General features: G+C 55.1%; 2 protein-coding genes and 1 non-coding gene across 8 annotated transcripts in view; 1 reads left to right on the forward strand and 2 right to left on the reverse strand.

Annotated features, from left to right (window-relative positions):
• The first annotated feature begins 783 nt into the window (after window positions 1-783).
• On the forward strand, window positions 784-5234 carry TAGLN (transgelin). Its single transcript, XM_036427045.2, has 5 exons — window positions 784-926; window positions 3567-3758; window positions 3856-4033; window positions 4273-4375; window positions 4700-5234. Exons 2-5 carry the CDS (start codon window positions 3579-3581, stop codon window positions 4842-4844), a joined length of 606 nt encoding a protein of 201 aa, XP_036282938.1. The 5' UTR covers window positions 784-926; window positions 3567-3578; the 3' UTR covers window positions 4845-5234.
• A 247-nt stretch (window positions 5235-5481) lies between these two features.
• Window positions 5482-18597, reverse strand: part of PCSK7 (proprotein convertase subtilisin/kexin type 7) — a 29408-nt gene continuing 16292 nt past the window's right edge. For all 6 annotated transcript variants that reach the window (XM_036427029.2, XM_036427024.2, XM_036427027.2 and 3 more), the window contains 5 exons: window positions 8010-8166; window positions 7490-7584; window positions 7192-7285; window positions 6932-7049; window positions 5482-6693 (listed from right to left, as the gene is read on the reverse strand). In XM_036427029.2, coding sequence (XP_036282922.1) covers window positions 6412-6693; window positions 6932-7049; window positions 7192-7285; window positions 7490-7584; window positions 8010-8166 — 746 coding nt within the window. In that variant the 3' untranslated portion in view covers window positions 5482-6411. The remainder of the gene's footprint in view (window positions 6694-6931; window positions 7050-7191; window positions 7286-7489; window positions 7585-8009; window positions 8167-18597) is intronic.
• On the reverse strand, window positions 12693-12819 carry LOC118713855. Its single transcript, XR_004986415.1, has one exon. It is a non-coding gene; the product is annotated as a small nucleolar RNA SNORA11 (small nucleolar RNA).

Raw genomic sequence — 18597 nt, forward strand, 5'->3', positions numbered from 1 at the left:
TCCTGAGACCCCTGAAGCCAGGGACAAGCGCGATCTGCACGGTTTCCTTCCTGGATCATCAGGGACGGAGGGAGGCACCTGCACCCCTGAGCCTCCTGTCCCAGCGCTGGGTCTCAGCTCTGGGCCTTAGCGACCCTCTGGATGGGGCCAGGTGGCAGCTGCTCTGAACCCTAAAGAACAGGACCCAGGCCCGCCCGGCAGAGAGCCCTCAGCTCGAGCAGGGGGCGCGGCTGAAGGAGGGGGAGGCTGGCAGTCTCCTGCTCCCACAGGGCGGGCGGCTGGTCAGCTGGATGCCTGGTTCTGCACTCCACTCACCGTGTGGCCTTGGGTGAGATGCCCTCTGACCTCAGCTTCCTCATCTGTAAATGGTGCTGACAATTACACTCTCAATGCCTTTGCCAAGCATCGGGCATGTAGTCAGTCCTCAGTAAGGTTAGTTCCTAACTCCCACCAGAGCTAAAGCCCAGGAGAAGAGGGGCCTGTCTTTTCCCTACAAACCTCAGGGACGGCCCTCCCCTGGCCCCTTTCCTCTCCCTCTCAAACTCGGGCAGGGCAGGGCGCAGTGCAGACGGATCAGCCTGTCTGCCCTCCCGTCCCGCGGGGAAGCCTCCGTGGTCCTGTCCATAAAAGGCCTTTCCCGCTGGTTCCCCAGCCCCAGCCCCGCCCGCCGCTCCATCTCCCAAGCACGCCGGGAATGCTCGCCGCCTGGCAGAATGCTCCAACTTGGTGTCTTTCCCCAAATATGGAGCCTCTGCGAGTCACTGGGGGGCCTGGGTGGGGATGGAGCCGTTTCCTCCAGCAGGAGGGAGGGGGGAGGCTGACATCACCGCCGTGGCAGGCCTTTAAACCCCTCACCCAGCCAGCGCCCCATCCTGTCTGTCCAAGCCCAGACAGAGCCGAGTCCTCCCTGCGCGCTGCGGAGCCCAGTGAGTGCGTCTGTCCGGGGCTGGGGTGTGGCTGCTTCCCGGCCGGGAGCCTGCCCTGGGGCATGCAGCCGAGCCTCCCCTCCGGGTGGGAAGGTGGTCCTAGCGATGGGCGGGAGGGGTCCGAGCCACGCTGCTCACTGAAGTGCCCAGGAGGCCCAACTGGCGAGGAGGGAGCAGAGACTGAGCGGGTGGAGGGGTGGTCGGCTCTGCTGTCTGTGTGTGTGTGGTGGGGGGAGGGGGGAGGGGGGAGAAGAAGGTGAGGAGGAGAGTCACTAGTGCTGGGGAGCAGAGACCCTTGGGGGTCCCGGGGCTGGGGCCGTGCAGCCTGAAGAGCCCCATGGCAGTGGGATGGGTGCAAAGCCCGGGTCAGGAGGGTGCAGTGTGCAGGTTGCAGGCAGAGGTGAGGGCTGCCTTTCTGGGTACATAGCTCCTTCCAGACACTGAGAGAGGGCACCTCCGGACAGGCAGGGGGGGGCCCGCACTGCGGGAGGGGAACGGAGGGTGGCTCCTGGGCTGGCGGCCCGGGCCCCGGGCTCCCCTCTGGCTGAAGATGAGCTGGCTCTTCTGTGCCCCCAGGACTGAGACGAGCCTCCTCTCCTGCTCCTGCCCCGTCCCCGTCCCCGTCCCCGGGGGCACAGGGCTCACGCCTCTGAGCTGCGTCTTACTCGGAAGAGGGGCCCTGGTTTGCGAGCTTCTCCAGGTTCCTGCTGGAAGACCCCGGCCCTTTGCAGTGGGCCTTTGCGCTCCCCCTGCGGAGGGGAGGCTGACAGAAGCCAAAGGGCAGGGCCGCCGCCTGCTGCCCAGGAGCCTTTGTCTGGGCCGCCCCGGGTGCGGGGCCTCTCCCTCTTCCCAGAGGCCGGGCAGGTCTACCCAGGCTTCTGGGAGCTCTGCACTGGCAGCTCCTCACAGGTTTCTGGGCAGGGCGGGCGCAGGCCTGGGCTGAGGGCTTGGTCCCCAGTAGGGGGCATGCAGGAGGCAACCAATGTTTCTCTCTCCCTCTCCCTTCCCCTCTCTCTAAAAATTAAGAACATTTTTGTGGGTTTTTTTAAATAAAGATGGCAGGGCATGGGAGACAGTGAGCCTGGCCTTAGGGAGGCAGCCGGGCCTGGGATGGGGGTGAAGTGGAGAGGAGAGGGAGGGAGGAGGGAGGACAGAGGAGGAAGGAGGGAGGCAGGCTGAGCTGGGATCCCTGTCCTTGCCAATGGTGGTTTGGACCACAGGGCTTTGCCCAGGAGCCCCTGGGTGATGAGGGAGCAGGGGGACACAGAATTCTTTGGGGAAGGGAGGGGCTTGCTGTTGTGGCCCAGTGCAGAGCTCTCTGCCTTGGGTTCTTTGGCATCACTGGGGGGTGGGGGTGGGGGTGCTGAGAGAACCCTGTCCCCAGTGGCCCGGCCCTCACGTTCATATCAGGACACCCGGGAGAAGGGCGTTGCCATGCCAGAAGGAAGATGTGCCCTCCACCGCACGCTCTCCCGCTGTTTCCGAGAGGGTGGAGGCTGGGGAGACAGAGGCCTGCCAGGTGCTCCCAGCCCCGAGGGAGCGTCCACTGCCTTCCGCGGACACGCGTGGGCCTGGGGGAGGGGGCAGAGACGGCGTGCGGCTAACCAGTCATTCCTCAGGCCGTTCCCTCCTCCTCAACCTCTGACCTCCCTGAGGCCAGGGCACGGCACCTCCCTAGATGGACTCTGGGCACCGCCCGGGTTGATACCTGTGGTCAGGCCATTGAGCAGCCAGGCCCATGTGCTGCCTGGCCCCGCTCCTGGGCCTCCCCTCCCATCAGCGGGCCCTCTGGAGGGGGACAGCCCAGCCCCTGCTGGTCTGCACAGGCAGGTGGTTGGCTCTGAGCCGTCCCTGGAGGACTCTGGCTCCGTGGCTACTCGAGCTGCTCTCGTGGTGTGAGGACCTGGACATGAGGGGACTCCGTGCTCCCTAAGGAAATGCAGGGCCCTGGCCCAAGCTCCCGGGCGGCTGTCTCCCTGCCCTCGCCAGCCTGTGGGCAGGTGGGAGCCACTCAGCGCAGGCAGGCAGAGCTGGCGGCAGAGCTGAGGCGGGCGGGGTTTGCAGGGCCCCTCCTGGGTGGAGGGTAAAGGGGAGAAGCAGGGGTCGGAGGGAACCGCCTCAGACCTGGCTAGACAGACTCCTGCGGCTTCCTTCTGGGGGCCAGTGCGGCCTCCTCCAGAGCCCACAGGTCCTCTGTGGCCAAAGAAAGAGAGCTCTGCATTGGGGGCAGACTCTCAACCCAACTGAGCCACACCGGTCAGTTGTGTAAATAAAGTTTTATTGGAACAAAGCCATGTTCATTTGTCTATGTCTTGCCTACAGCTGCTTCTGTGGGACAATGGCAGAGACTACATGGCTTGCAAAGCTTAAAATACTTATGACTGGTCATTCACAACTTAGTTGACCAAGCCTGCTCTCGTCCGCCAGAGACCGGTCTTCTGCCCCCCTGGTCTCCAAGGCTGGAGGGGCCCTGGCTGAGGGGAGGGCCCAGAGGACAGAGCTGAGAAAACAAAACCAAGGAGCAGGCGGAGAAAGACAAAGGTCTAGACTCTGGGTGGTGGGGCACCGAGCTGGACCTGTTGCCCGGGGAGAGCACAGCCGGCTCTGACCCTGCCCTCTCCCTTCTCTGCCCGTGCTAAGCTCTCCCCAAACATGGCCAACAAGGGACCCTCCTACGGCATGAGCCGCGAGGTGCAATCCAAGATCGAGAAGAAGTACGACGAGGAGCTGGAGGAGCGGCTGGTGGAGTGGATCGTGGCGCAGTGCGGCCCGGACGTGGGCCGCCCGGATCGCGGCCGCCTGGGCTTCCAGGTCTGGCTGAAGAACGGCGTGGTGAGTGGCGCCCCGGGGAGGGGGCGGGCTGGGCCACTGTGAGTGCCATGGGGCCGGCACCCCGAGCCAAGTGCCAAGCTGCGTCTCTGCCCGGCAGATCCTGAGCAAGCTGGTGAACAGCCTGCACCCCGACGGCGCCAAGCCAGTGAAGGTGCCCGAGAACCCTCCCTCCATGGTCTTTAAGCAGATGGAGCAGGTGGCTCAGTTCCTGAAGGCAGCCGAGGACTACGGCGTCACCAAGACGGACATGTTCCAGACGGTGGACCTCTTTGAAGGTACCGAGAACAGAGGGTGGAGGAGCTGGTGCGGCCGGCTGGCCCAGGCAGGGACCAGTTGTGATGGAAACAGGAGTGGGGAGACTGCAGCACACTCACAGGGGCGCACACCAGGGGCCCCGCGGCCTCGGTGGTTCTGCCGCACCCTGGCCCCTGGTTGGCTCTTTCTGAGGTGGGGCGGCCGCCTCGAGAGTCCCGTTTCCACGGCCCTGAAGTGTGTCCGCCTGCCCTTCCCACAGGCAAAGACATGGCAGCCGTGCAGAGGACCCTGATGGCCCTGGGCAGCCTGGCCGTGACCAAGAACGACGGGCACTACCGCGGAGACCCCAACTGGTTCATGAAGTAAGTGGCTCCTCCCAGTGCGGTCTCTGCGTGAGAAGGGGGCAGCCTGGGCTGCCCGATGGTGAGTGATTTGGGGAAGCAGATAGCCAGGAAGGGATGAGGTCTAAGGGGGGAACTGGGTCCCTAATATGATTGACTCCTCCCTTCCTAACCTCTGGGGCGCAACCAGCCTCCCTAGCCTGAGGGCCAAGCTAGCTAAAGGAGGGAGGGGTGGATGGAGGGTGGAGGGTGGAGGGGAGACAAGGAGGGAGAGGGACCAGGCCAGGAAGTGGCAGAGCAACCAGCAGGCAGGCCTGGCGAGTGGTCACCCGGTCCCTCCTCTAGGAAAGCCCAGGAGCACAAGCGGGAGTTCACAGAGAGCCAGCTGCAGGAGGGCAAGCACGTCATTGGCCTGCAAATGGGCAGCAACAGAGGGGCCTCCCAGGCTGGCATGACGGGCTACGGGCGGCCTCGGCAGATCATCAGCTAGAGGGCCAGCCAGCCCCCAGCCTGGCTCCCCGCTCGTCCGCCTCAGCCTTCCTTCCTCGCCCACCTCCCGCACCCCGAGTTCCTCCGCCCCGGCCAGCACCCAGGCTCCGAGCTCCGTCACTGAGCACAGGGGACTGCGCTTGGGCACCTCGCCCACCCCTGAGCCCGATTCCTCCTCTGAAGCACTGCTCCCGCCCTCCCTGCTCCCGCCTTCTCCACTGCCTCCCCCAGCCTGGGCTGCACAGGGGGCTGGGCTGGGGCTGGGACAAACCCACCGTCCCCCTTGCCAGATGCCCATTGAGGGAGACCCAGCCCAACCCCCCCCCCCAAGTTTGCTGGAATATTTTGGAGGTTGAAATTCAAGGTGAAAATATACATCAGTCTTTTCTCAGGCCTGGCTGGCCGTTTGATTTACGCTCGTCACTTCTGTGTGGTTCTGGGAAACAGGGCATCTGTGAGGCTCTGGCCAGCGTCCTCGGAAGAACCCCTCCCACTGCAGGTCCCGGTGCAATTCTCAGGGGACCAGGCCGCCGGGGAGAGGAGTGGATCTTGGGCACTGATGGGGAGGAGCTATTGGCAACTTGCTTAGCAGAGAAGGAGATGGGAGGGGTGGCAGAATTCTGTGGAAGTTTTTATTGTGGAAAAGCTGCGCAGAAAAAATTCAACAGAAGCTGCTGTGAAAGGAGAAAATCAAGTCTTAAGTGTTAAAAAAAATCGAGTCAACCAATCAGCTCAGAAGAGGGGGAGCCAAGAAGGGGCATCAGAGCTGCCAGCAAACAACTGGCCTCGGGGGGGAGGGGGGGTGAGGCCGTTCCCTGAGCACTTCGGGAGGACAGGGCGGCTGGGTGGGTGGCAGTGACCACACCCTCCCAGTCCTGTGCAGACTCCCCTGGGAAGCAGCAGCCTGGCCAGGCCCGCCCTGGCTTGGCCAGGAGCATCATCCTGACCCTTCGGCTGAAAGGTGGGGATGGTGAGGGAGTCCGGGGTTCAGGGGGGGCTTCTGATTAGGGAGACTGAGGCAATGGCTTGAGGGCAGTGTACTGGGCGGAGGGACCACAGCCACACCCGGATGTCCAAGGTCCAAGGCTTAGGCAGGAAGGCGAGGACAGTGCTGGCTCCGGGTCGTGGGTCCTGAGAAGCACAGGATATCCGGGCCCTTCCAGTCCCCACCTCTGCGGCTTCTTCCCGAGGGAGTCCAGGGATGTCTCCGCGGGACGCTCTTCTGGCTCCGGGTGGGCGAGGGTCCGAGGCCCGCACCACTGGCCAGGAGAAATGAGGACGGAGGCCTGCCCGCAAGGGACGGGCCAATCCCATCCGAGTCCTTCTCACCCGAAGCTGTGGGTTCAGGGAGGTCCTGTGCGGCTGCCTCCGTTCTCTGCACCGCTCCCCGCACATCCCCTCTGAAAGCCTGGCCCGCCCTGAGCGGCGAGAGGTGCTCCGGAGCCTTGGGCTGCGGACAGACGGACGTGCGGATCGGGGTGCCTGCTCCCAGGGTTCCTGGGACTTGGGCGCAGCTGCCAAGCTCCCCGCCGAGGAGGAAGAGCCCGTGCCAGGCTGCATGCTGGCCGTCAGCACACCTGCTCCTCCCTGCCCCGCAGGCCCGGGCCCGGGGCAGCCGCGGCGATGACTGGGCCTGCGGCCTCCGCCTCCGCCTCCACGGGGTCCTTGCTGCTGCAAAGTGGCACCGACTCCAGTTCTGCCCCCTCCTCCCTGGCTTTTCGGCTTCTCGGGAGCCAGCGGCAGGGTCTCTGACAAACCGGGGGAGAGGCCACATCCCTCTGGCTCAAGTAGACTTCCAGCACGTAGTACACAGTCCAGAAGGCGGCGAAACAGCCGACCAGCACCAGCGTCTGGGGGAATGCCACACCGAGGTTAGGGGCAGCTCCCCGAGGCCTGCCGCCTTTCCCAGCCCAGAACGCTGAGCTCAGAGTCTCCCCCACAAGGGGCTGCCTCTCCCGCCCGAACCATCACCTACCTACGTAAGAAGTGCCGGGTGGCAGAGGCGACCCTGTCTTCCCACCACCTTGCCCATCCCACCAAGCTCTGCCCCCCCAGCCCCGCCTGCAGGGTGAGGGTTAGCTTTAGCACCTTGAGGGTGTTCGGGGTGATGGGGTAAGCGACTTCCTCAGGAATTCTGAGCCCAGGAGGGCAGGGCAGAGAGAAGCCGTCATGCAGGTACTTTCCACTCATGGCGTCTTCTAAGAGTCTGCGGAGAAGGAGACAGGCTGCCCGGCTGAACTTGGTCCCACCTGCCCGCCCCGTCCTCCCCGCCGAGCTGGAGCAGGACGACGCAGGATGGGTTCCCAGGGAGGTGGAGGCCTGAGCAGCCCCTTTCCCTCTGTACCTACCTCTGCCTGTCTCTGATGTCCCCCGGACTCCACGCAGAGCCATACAGGGTCAGCCGCCACTGGTGGAGGGTGCCGGCCGGGAGCGTCTCATCTCCTAGGGCAGCAAGCGAGGGGGCCGTGAGCCAGACAGCAGAGCTCCTGCCATGTGGCAGGGCTTGGCCATAGGGACGGGGCTTACTTCCTGGTCTGCCCAGCTGGCAGCCCTAGGTACCCACACGGGACCACTCCTGTGGGACTCTGATGCGGAGGGACCAGACGGCAGCCATGAAAGGCAGGCTGAGGGAAGGGGCAGGCTCACCTACATCCCTGACCACGAGTCTGTAGGACCCTCGCGCCCTCTCCCCCCAGCAGCGCACAGTGGAGAAGGTCCAGTCCTCAAAGCCGCTGGGGTCCCTGGGGAAGAACAGAGTGAAAAACCTGGAGGCGCGGAGACCCACCCTTTCGCATGGTGGCAGGTGCCACGCGCGTCCCCTGCCCCTGAGCTCGGGGGACTCATGTCCGTGTGCTGTGGCGCAAGAGGCAGAGGTGGGCAAGCACAGGCGGGCTGACGGCTGGGGTTAGGGTTGCCTTCTCGGGCGCTCACTAGCTCCAACTGGTCTCCTCATTTGTAACACGAGGCCGCACAGGTGACTGCACGGTCCTCGTAAGGACTGGCGCACACGTGTGTGAGTGCTGTGTCAGCACCGTAAGCACTCGTGTGAAGCCCATCATGGCCGGCTGCCAGCCACCAAGGTCGCCAAGGGCCAGGCCCGCGCCCGGGCCAGGCCTCCCTCCCGAAGAGGCCGTGCGGCACAGGCGCAGAGGGCGGGTGTACGTACGAGTCCATGCTGCGGGGCGCGCCGATGAGGGACATCATGCCGCTAGGGCAAAAGAGCCGCAGCTCCAAGCTGCCCCGTCGCGGGTGAGTGATGGAGACCGTCACTGCCACGTGCTCCAAGGTCTGCAGCCCCGACATGGCCAGGTCCGTCCTGCTGACTGAAGGGGTTCAGGCTGGGCACCAGGCCCACAGACACCTACACCCACTTCATCCCAACACACATACGCCTCACAGGACACCACGGCACATCCGGGGCCTGTGCACACATCGAGGGGAGGCAGCGGCGGCTTTGAGGCCCTTTACACTCTGGAGGCTAGTTGGGGAGACAACATACATACAACACATAGAAGACCCGGTACAAGTACCAAACGGAGGACTTCACCAGTTCATGTATCCGACACACCATTCCCCCAGGACTGCCTACAGCTCAGGGCCCGCACCAGAGGCTGGGAAGACACAGGTAAGTCGGACATGGTCTCTGCCCTCCACCGGCCAGTGGAATGCTAGGGCGGGAGGCACACACAACTGATACCAGGTCCCAGACGAGGGGGTGGGTTCAGGCACACAGAGAAGGAAATGAATGCAGAGTGCTAGAGGGTATTCTGGAAGGGAAAATGACATATGCAAAGGCAGAGGTAGAAACGGTTATTCCATAAAGGATTAAAAAAAAACTACTTAAGAAAATAAACTTCAAAGGAAATTATGCTGAATAAAAAACAAAATCAGGATACGTGTGTGATTTCATCTCTATAATGTTGATGTGTAACACAGCAGAGATGGAGATCAGGCATCATGGGCAGGCCAGGGGGACAGTGCGGCCAGGTGGCTGACTGAGGGCGTGTGTGAGGATGGGCTGCTCAGACTGCAGTTGTGGTATTGGGTATATAAGGCAGCACGTGGTAGAACTGCATATGCGAGCGAGCGCACACACCTGCACACACCCGCACACAGAGTGCATGTCTAACTGGTGAAATCCAGATAAGCTAGAAGCCCTGTGGACTGTACCAATGTCATTTTCCTGGTTTTGACAGTGTACTCCAATTACTTAAGACATTATCATATGGAAAAGGGTAAAAGGGTGACTGGAATTCCCCGGAACACTTCTTTACAACCTCCTACAATCTAAAACTATTTTAAAATAAAGGTGTTTTTTTTAAGAACAAGCTACTGAAGTGAAGACTCACTGGAGAACATGAGGGAGAGTCTTTCTAAAGCACCCCCCACCCCCCCGGTGTGTCCTCAGGCAAGGGAGCGCCTGTCACAGACGGACCGAGGCGCTGAGGTGGGCAACGGGCCCAAGACGAGAAGGGCTTTCAGAACTTACTCTAAAAGCAAGAGCTTTACAGGTTACTGAACGAGAATGAAGGGGTGGGTGTGCATAAGGAAGGTGCCTCTTACAGCGCCGGCAGGAGGAGTGGGAGTGGGAGACAGGCCAGCTGAAGGCGCAGTGAGCAGGGAGATCTACGCCTGGCGAAGGAAGAGGAGAAAGGAGGCTGAGCCTCCCGGGACACCACTGTCTGCGCTTCCCAACCTGCTGCTGGCCCCTCGCTGCATTCCCGAAGAGTGCACCCATTACCCACTGGGACCCCGTGTGCGTGTGTGTGGGACTGCCTACTTGGCGCCATACTTCGTGTTTCTTTCCCTCCTCGGCTCCACAGACCTCTCCATCCCATGTCAGCACTGGGCCTTGTCGTTATCTGGGCCCCCCTCATTCTAATGCTTTGGTAACTTTCATCGTGGCTCTTACTATATAAGCAACACAAATTAATCAAAGATAAATGAGAAAAGTAGTTGAGCAAAATTGAAAAAACAAACAAAAGCTCCCACAGCTCTTGGTAACATGCTGGCAGACCTCCATGGGGACTTCTGTGTGACTTTCCTTCAGTTCCATCTGTAACCGCTTCAAAGCCGGTGCCCCTCCTCGGAAAGCAGCGTGTGCCTGTCCTCCTTTCCACTCCCTCCGACCCCTCTGTCTGCTCCTCAGGAAACCCATCCAGCTCGCTGCTCCCACAGCGGGACCACAGCGCCTCTCCAGCACCGTACACTCCCCAGCTCCCTCCGCCGGCTTCGCCACTCACAGTAGCTTTCTGGCAGAAATCCAAACCGGATCAAGCCAATTACCCGTTTTCCTGGCTAGATTTTGCTTATGTCTTTGCTACTACAAGTGAAAAACAAAAACTAATAAACCCTTTCTCAACACTTCACTTCCTTCCATCTACGAGTTAGGAGCTTGGACTCTGGCCTGGCTGGTGTGGCTCGATGGTTGAGCATGACCTATGCACCAGGAAGTGATGGGTGATTCCAGGAAGTGATGGGTGATTCCCAGTCAGGGCACAGGCCCGGGCTGTGGCTCGATCCCCTACAGGGGGTGTGCAGGAGGCAGCCCATTGATGTTGATGTTTCTACCTTTTTCTCCCTCTCCAAAAATTAATAAAAACACATTATTTTTAAAAGGGAAAAAAAATGTGGACTTGAGCCATCCAGCCTGAGTTTAAATCTCAGCTCTGCCATTTACTAACTGTGAGAATTGGATTAGTTTCCTTACCTGTAAAATGGGGGTAGTAACAGTACCTACGCAGAGCTGATAAATTAGTTAATATACATAAAGTAATTAGAATATAGAAGTATTAGATATTATTCATTTTCTTTGCTATTAAAACTTTTTAAAAGGATGTCTATGTTCACTATGTCTACTTCTTACCCTTCCATTCATCCTTGTCATTTTTTTTTTTCCTATTAAAAGAGTATACATGGACCTAACAGTTTGGCTCAGTGGATAGAGCATCGGCCTGCGGACTGAAGGGTCCCAGGTTTGATACCAGTCAAGGGCATGCATCTGGGTAGTGGGTACATCCCCAGTAGGGGGTGTGCAGGAGGCAGCCGATGGATGTTTCTCTCTCATCAAATCAAACCTGGGACCCTTATTCACTGAGCTAAACCGGTTTTGGCCAAGTTCTCTTATTCTTATTCTGCCAATTCATATCTGCTATCGAATCTCTCTAGTGAATGTTTTAGTCATATTTTTCAACTTCAGAATTTCTATTTAGTTTGTTTTTAATAATTTGTTTTTATTGATATTTTCTATTTGATGCAAAATCTTTCCTTTTTTCTTTTGTTAATCCTCACCTGATATTTTTTCCCTTGATTTAAAGAAAAATAAAAAATAAAAAATATTAAATATATATATATATTAAATATATATATATATATATATATATATATATATATATTTTTTTTTTTTACAGAGAGGAAGGGAGAGAGCTAGAGAGCTAGCAATATTTTTTTTTTTTTTTGAGAGCTAGCAATATTGATGAGAGAAACATCGACCAGCTGCCTCTGTACCCACAACCAAGGTACATGCCCCCGACCAGAATCAAACCAGGACCTTTCAGTCGTCCACAGGCTGACGCTCTATTCACTGAGCCAAATTGGTTTTGGCTCCCTTGATTTTTAGAGAGAGTGAAAAGGAGGGGGAAAGAGAGAGAGAGAGGAGAGAGAGACATATCAATTGGATGCCTCCTACACATGCCCTGACCAGGGCTGGGGATTGAACCGGCAACCTAGGTATGTGCCCTTAACCAGGAATCAAACCCACAGCCCTGCCCTAACCAGTTTGGCTCAGTGGATAGAGCATCGGCCTGCGGACTAAAGGGTCCCAGATTCGGTTCCGGTCAAGGGCGTGTACCTTGGTTGTGGGTACATCCCCAGTAGGGGGTGTGCAGGAGGCAGCTGATGATGGTTCTCACTCATCGATGTTTCTAACTCTCTATCCCTCTCCCTTCCTCTCTGTAAAAATCAATAAAATGTATATTTTAACAAACCCACAGCTCTTTGGTCCAATGGCCAATGCTCTAACCATTGGGCAAAGCTGACCAGGGCTAAAATATTTCTTTACTTACTTAATCATGATTTCTCTTATCTATTACATGTTTATAATGGCTACTTTAAAGTCTATTTCTAATAAATGAAAGATCTAGCCACTCTCACAGGCAGTGCTGTCAACCAAGAGTCCTACAATCCAGCAGTTATTCTTCAAAGACAAGTGCAAAATAGATACTTCTGGATAAACAAGGTCTGAGAGAACTTGTTGCCAACAGACCCGCCTTGTAAGAAATACTAAATGAAATTCTTTAAGCTGAAAGGAAGTGGTCCCAGTTGGCAATTCAAATCCAAAGAAAAAAAGAAAGCACCAGTAAGTGTAATTGTGTCTTACAGAAGACAGTTTAAGCGAATAGTATATCCTTCTCTTTAACTGATTTAAAAAGCAACGATAGTCCAGCTGGTGTGCCTCTCAGGTTGAGGGTCAACCTATGAACCAGGAGGTGACAGTTCAATTCCCAGTCAGGGCACATGCCCTGGTTGTGGGCTTGATCCCCAGTAGGGGGTGTGCAGGAGGCAGTTGATCAATGATTCTCTCTCATCATTGATGTTTCTTTCTATCTCTTTCTCCCTCTCCCCTTCTCTCTGAAATCAATAAAAATATATTAAAGGAAAAGAAGTAATTACATACAATTTGTATACAGTGTACATAGGAATATGTACTTGCAATAACAGCACAAGAAAGGTGAGTGGGATAAGGCTGTACTGGGCTAAGAAAACGGCTACATATGGTAAAGTAGTCACCACAGTGTATTACTATGTTTGTAACCACAGTTGTAATATTTTCTTACTTATTTCTTTTTTCATGGATGGGGCATAGTGTCACAGAAGGCCACAGTGTTCTGCCACCGTGAGGAGGAAGCCCACGTTGCTCTTCGGATGTGCTCTACTCAGAGGAGCCATTCTTCAGGCGCTCTGCTCTCTCCACCCACGCACAGATGTGAGATTTGTCACACACCGAAGAAGTGGGTAAAGAAAACAGAGCTGCATGGGAGTAACATTTCTGTATCTCTGGAATTAAGCTGGCACAAACCCAAGGCAGAGTTTGCCTTCCCATGTTTACATGGAACCTAGAGTAGTCACGGCAGAGGCAAGACCGGGTCTGGAGTGCTCATGATGAGAGAGAGTTCCCTATCGCTCCTCGCCACCGCTGTCCTCCACTCCCCAGGAGCAAACACCTTTTATTGCCTTTAGTCGTTTTCTTCTGGGATCTGCCTTCATGTTTCTAAGTAATAAGCATGTATGGCTACTTCATGGTTTTTCAATAAAGGCATTGATTGTCGACTTTCGATTACAGCAGATAAGGACTTAACTTCAAGCCCATGTCTTCTCCCTACCTTGCCTTCTCAAAGTAATTACATTACAGCTTTTGGTAAGATCAATATTTTGTTTGCCATACAACGGCCTTACAAATATATGAATTGAGTCAAGTGTGTACAATGATGACACGTCATTGCCTGACTAATTTGCCGTTTTCCCCTCTAGAGTGAATAACTGACCCGTTTTTTGGTGAACTTAAATTCATGTCCCTACCGCTACTTCTTGCCAAACTTCACAAAAGAACCATTTAGCTCCTCTGGATACTATTCTTCAAATGAACAAACAGTCAGAGGCTCCTCAGCACCATTTCCCACTGAAGGTCTCTCTCTGGATCCTTCTGCTCCATTTCCACCTGCTGCATGGCTGTTGGGCTGGGACCTTCCTCCGCCTCCCACTCGGCTTCGCTTCCTCTCTGCACCGTCCCTCTCTCTCCACCCCGGCCCTCCCTTGCTTGCTTTCCTTCCTTCCTAACCTTTTCTTCTCCTGGTTCCTCTTCCCTGCCGAGAGCATCCCCTACCGCCTTCCGACCAACGGAGCACGGGACTTACACATCTGAGAACACCCTTCCTTATCCTGCCTTTCCACATGGTTATTAGTCAGCCTGGGTTTATCGATTGGAAAAATTTTCCTCAAAATTTGGGAGGTATCTGGAGCACTTAGGCGGAAGCTCTAACCATGGGTGAGCTTTCCACTCGGTGGGCTTCCTTAAAGTGAACTGGACCGGGACAGGGCTGTTTCATGGAAGGGCCCACATATTAGTATCTGTGTGTCTTTTGATAAGGGATCATTCCATTTTTCTTTTGTGTGTGTGTGTGTAAATCCTCACCTGAGGTTATTTTTCCATTGATTCTTAGGGAGAGTGGAAGAGAGAGGGAAAAACAGAGAGAAACATCCATTTGAGAGGAACACATCAATTGGTTGCCTCCTACACGTGCCCTGACCAGGGCCTGGGCCGGGGAGGAAGTTGTAACCAAGGTACGTGCCCTTGACCGGAATCAAACCAGGGACTTTGGCCCACAGGCTGACATTCTACCCAGAGTTAAACCGGCTAGGGAGATCATCCCATTCTTCCAGAGAGGAAGTTTTCAGTCTCCTGGCTGCCATACTCTCGGACCTGAGCAGCTGCTGGCTGGGAAGGGTTTGCCTTTCTGTGTAAGTACCGCGAGCTAACCAATTCCATCCCGGGGCTCCTCTCCCTCTGCGCACTTCCTGGCTCTCACCATCCCTGGGCCACTGGGTCCCTGGCTGTGGAGAATGAACTTCCCAACTCCTGCCTAGACAGGAAGGGGCTAGGATGGGAGTACCCCTGGGAGTCTTCCTCTTAACTGATCCCTGTTTTTGTCTCATACCTCATCTCTGTCCTCCTCAGTGCGCGGGGCCTCCAAGCCCTTCCTGTGCCTCTGGGGTTCTGTGGTGTGAAGGGCTTGTTTCTTAGCATCGCCCTTGCGGGTATTTTTCTACACGATTTTCTTAGCCCTGCTCACTTCTCCATTCACTTCCATCTTCCAAAAATGTGATGAATAGCTCATTTGCTGTGGTCTCCTCTCTCATTCTCTTTGTCCTTGTGCTTATGCCATTTTTATTCCTTTATTCTTATTTTGGTGAGGTTTTGGGAGAAAGCAGAGATAAAAGCATGTGTTCAATTTGCCATCTTTAACCAGAAATCTCCTGTCCCATTAATTATTCCACTGGTTGCGGTCTCGCTCCTGCCCTTCTGAGCGCACTGCACTCAGTCAGCACGTCCTTGCGGCCTCGCTGATGAGCCGGACACCTTCCGCCCTGCCCACGCCCTCAGCACCCTGTCCTGGTGCCTGTAACACTGCCCTCCTGACCTTTCCCCCCCTCCCAGGCCATCTCCTGGCAGCTGTCCTCCTCAGAGGCGCCTGGGTCCTTTTTTACCCTTCATCTACCTGCCAACCTGGGAATCTCTCTTCCCTGACTTTTTTCTTCCCTTTTCATGCTGGTGACTCGAAAATCATCACCTGCACACTTATTTACTCCATTGCTTCCAGGTATAACCTTCAGATGACACCGAGGAGCCTTAAACATAGTGGAGCCAAACCTCCCTTCGGGGCTTTCCACTCCACCGCCCTTGCCGGGATCTGTTCTTCCTCCTGCATCCTTAATATCACTTGCTGGCATCACCATCAAACCAGTTGCCCAAGCTAAAAACCTGGAAATTATCTGATTTATGTACTGAAAAATATATGAAATATTTACAGAAATATATACGTTGACATATAAATTTTCATTATAGGAAACTTCAAACATATATATAAGTAGAACAGATGATCTCAACACCCAACCAAGCTTATTATGACTATCTGGCTAATCTTATTTCATCGGTGATCCCCACTGCTTCCCCTTCCCAATCCCTTTAATGGACTCCATCAGCCTCATATCATGTCATCAGTAAGGAGTTAACACCACCTCTAAAAGCTACGGTCTTGGCGTCTCTCTGACTGCTCTTCTCCCTTACTGCTAACATTGACTGGTGACAATTTATCTCCAATGCTCCCCTCAGACTCACAGGACTGCAGTCCCCAGAGATCCCATCGACGTGGCACGTGTTACCCCCGTTGCCCGCCGTCCCTTCACCACCTCTTCTCCCAGCTAGCTTGTACCTTGACCTTGTCATCTTGACTGTGGTGCCTCTGACACCCCCACCGCACAGACTGTCTTCCCTCCCAAGCTGGGAGCTCTCTGAGGCAGGAATCATGTCTTACCTCTGAGTCACAGAAATGTCATACAGTGCCTGGGCTGAGGAAGATCGCACTTATTTGTAGAGTGAATGAACCAATTAAGGACATTTCAGGGAAATAAATGAAAGGTTAAGTTGCAGGAGAGGACAGGTGAAGATCTGAGGAGAGGCAGGGGACTGAGAGGGACTGAAAACTCCTGAGTCTTAAGTTTGGGAGGCTTGGGAACAGAAATGGCAAGAATGGGAGAAATTTGAAAAGCAGACTGGTTTTCTAGAGGTGATAAGGAAACCAGCAATTTTGTTCGTGCTCATGTCACGTACTGGTGGAATAGCCGACAGCACACAGTGACCCTGGAATGGAAAAATGAAGGAAACAGCCATAGTATAGCTGGAGAGCATGAGCGCAGAGGGCTGTCAATGGTAAACGACAGCATCATGAAATGAAAGAAAAGGGATGCAAAGAATCCTGTGAGTGCACACAGTGGCACTTAAAAAAAAATTATACATATATATACATTGATTTCAGAGAGGGAGATAGAAACATCAATGATGAGAGAGAATAATTGATCAACTGCCTCTTGCATGCTCCACACTGGGGATCAAGCCTGCAACCTGGGTATGTGCCCTGACTGGTTATTGAACCGTGACCTCCTGGTTCATAGGTCGATGCTCAACCACTGACTCATACAGGCCAGGCCAAAATGGCATTTCTTATTGGTCCATACAGGGACTGGATGGTTCTTATTGGTCCATACAGGCAGTGGTTACTTCTTATTGGTCCATACAGGCAGTGGGTGGTTCTTACTGGTCCATACAGGGACTGGGTGGTTCTTATTGGTCCAGGGACTAGGTGGTTCATACAGGGACTTATTGGTCCATACAGGGACTGGGTGGTTCTTATTGGTCCATACAGGCAGTGGGTGGTTCTTATTGGTCCATACAGGGACAGTGGCCATGTATGTGAGAACACTAGAATTAAATGAGTTAATACTTTAAATGAGCTAATACTTAAAATAAATAAATAAATAAATAAATAAGTAAATAAATTAGCTAATACTTAGAACAGTGCTTGGCACATAAAAAAGTACTCAAGTCTTGGTGGATCATCATGTTATTATTTGGCCTTTGGTAAGTAAGGGTCTTTTTCAACTTTTACCCTCTGACCAGAAGACCCCAGGGCTTTCTCTGCCCAGGCTCTCGGGGAAGCTGTGAAGATGCCTGTCCAGCCTGGTAAGAGATCAGAAGAGATTCGCTCTAGAACTCCTGTGTGAGCGATGGCAGCTGAAGTCCTGAGCCATTGCCCTGTCACGAAGAGGACCAGGAACCTGGGGTGAGCTCAGAAGCGCTGGGAATGGGACGAGCAAACAAGAAAACAAGTACCCCAGGCGGAGCTCCGAGGAGAGGCCATTGAGCAAGGAGGTCATGGACACTGGGGGCGCAAAGAGGCTGCCACAAGGGCCTCATTGATAGGGTCACAGCAACAGGTCGAAGGATGAGCTCGGAGCTAGCCCTGGGGTCCGACCAGGAGAAGATAAAGTAAAGTGAGTGATGAATCGAAGCGTCAGCGGTCAAGAGAGGGTGTGGCACAAGCAGCAATGGCTCTAGATGATTCCTCAGAAAATGTGACAGGCTGAAGGTGGCGGGGACTTTACTGTGTTTCCTGACAGGTGAGCGAGGATGTATGAAGGCAGGAGGAGGGATCCGTGGAGAGGGTGGCTGGCTGGAGAGGGAGGAGGCGGAGAAGGGAAGAACAAGATTCCCTGCTTAGGCAGAGGACTAACCACACACTCAGGCTGCCAATAAGGATCAAAAGTAAAGTGCAAGTGGTGTTCAGGAGCCTTCTATAACTACACACTCTCTTGTGTTGTAGACAATCCCTCTGAACCCCACTCTCTCTCCTTTCTGGTGGAGAGCTCAAAGAAATCCGATCTAAAGGAACCAGGGCCCCCATCCCTTCCCTGTGTCCTCCTGCCAACGGGAGGAATAAAAACCTGTCTTGCTCTAAAGCTGCACTGCCCAATATGTTAGCCACTAGCCACATGGCTATTTGAATTTAATTATAATAAAGTTGTTCTTCAGCCTCACTAGCCACATATCAAGTGTTTGATAGCCTCCTGGGGCCTCGGTGCTCACACAGAGACCATGCCACCACTGCTCCAGGGTCTTCAAGGCGTTTCCCCGCCCTCTGCCTTATCCTGCTCAGCTCCCGGCACCACAAGTCCCTCTCCAGCCCTCACACGGAATCACCGGGTCTGGGTGGAAAGACCTCAGTGGGGCTCAGGGGAAAGCCTTCCTGGTGTAGGACTGACTTGCTCAACGTTCTATTAACTGGACATACTTCCTTCCGCCTCCAAGGACACACAGACGTGTGCCTTCTGTTGTCTCCTCAGGGCTATTCGATCCCCACAGAGGGGGCAATACCTGCAGAGCTCAGACACTAGCCAAATCCTGCTGGCGCCTCCGCGCTGAAGACAGGCTCCACCAGCCCAAGTTCCAGGGTCTGCATGCTTCAGCTTCGTCCTCTCTCCACTGCCCATCTCCAGTCTCCTCTGCCCATGAAAACCTGGTCTTTCTCGTGCTCCCTAACGACAGACAGGCAGTAGCCAGATGCCTCTATACCTGAGGGAGCTTGTCAGACATGCTAGGCCACGGCCCAGGGTAGTGGGAGCAGAGGATGACAAAGCTGGAA

The sequence above is a fragment of the Pipistrellus kuhlii genome, unplaced genomic scaffold (assembly GCF_014108245.1).
Source record: "Pipistrellus kuhlii isolate mPipKuh1 unplaced genomic scaffold, mPipKuh1.p scaffold_m20_p_9, whole genome shotgun sequence".
Lineage (NCBI taxonomy): Eukaryota > Metazoa > Chordata > Mammalia > Chiroptera > Vespertilionidae > Pipistrellus > Pipistrellus kuhlii.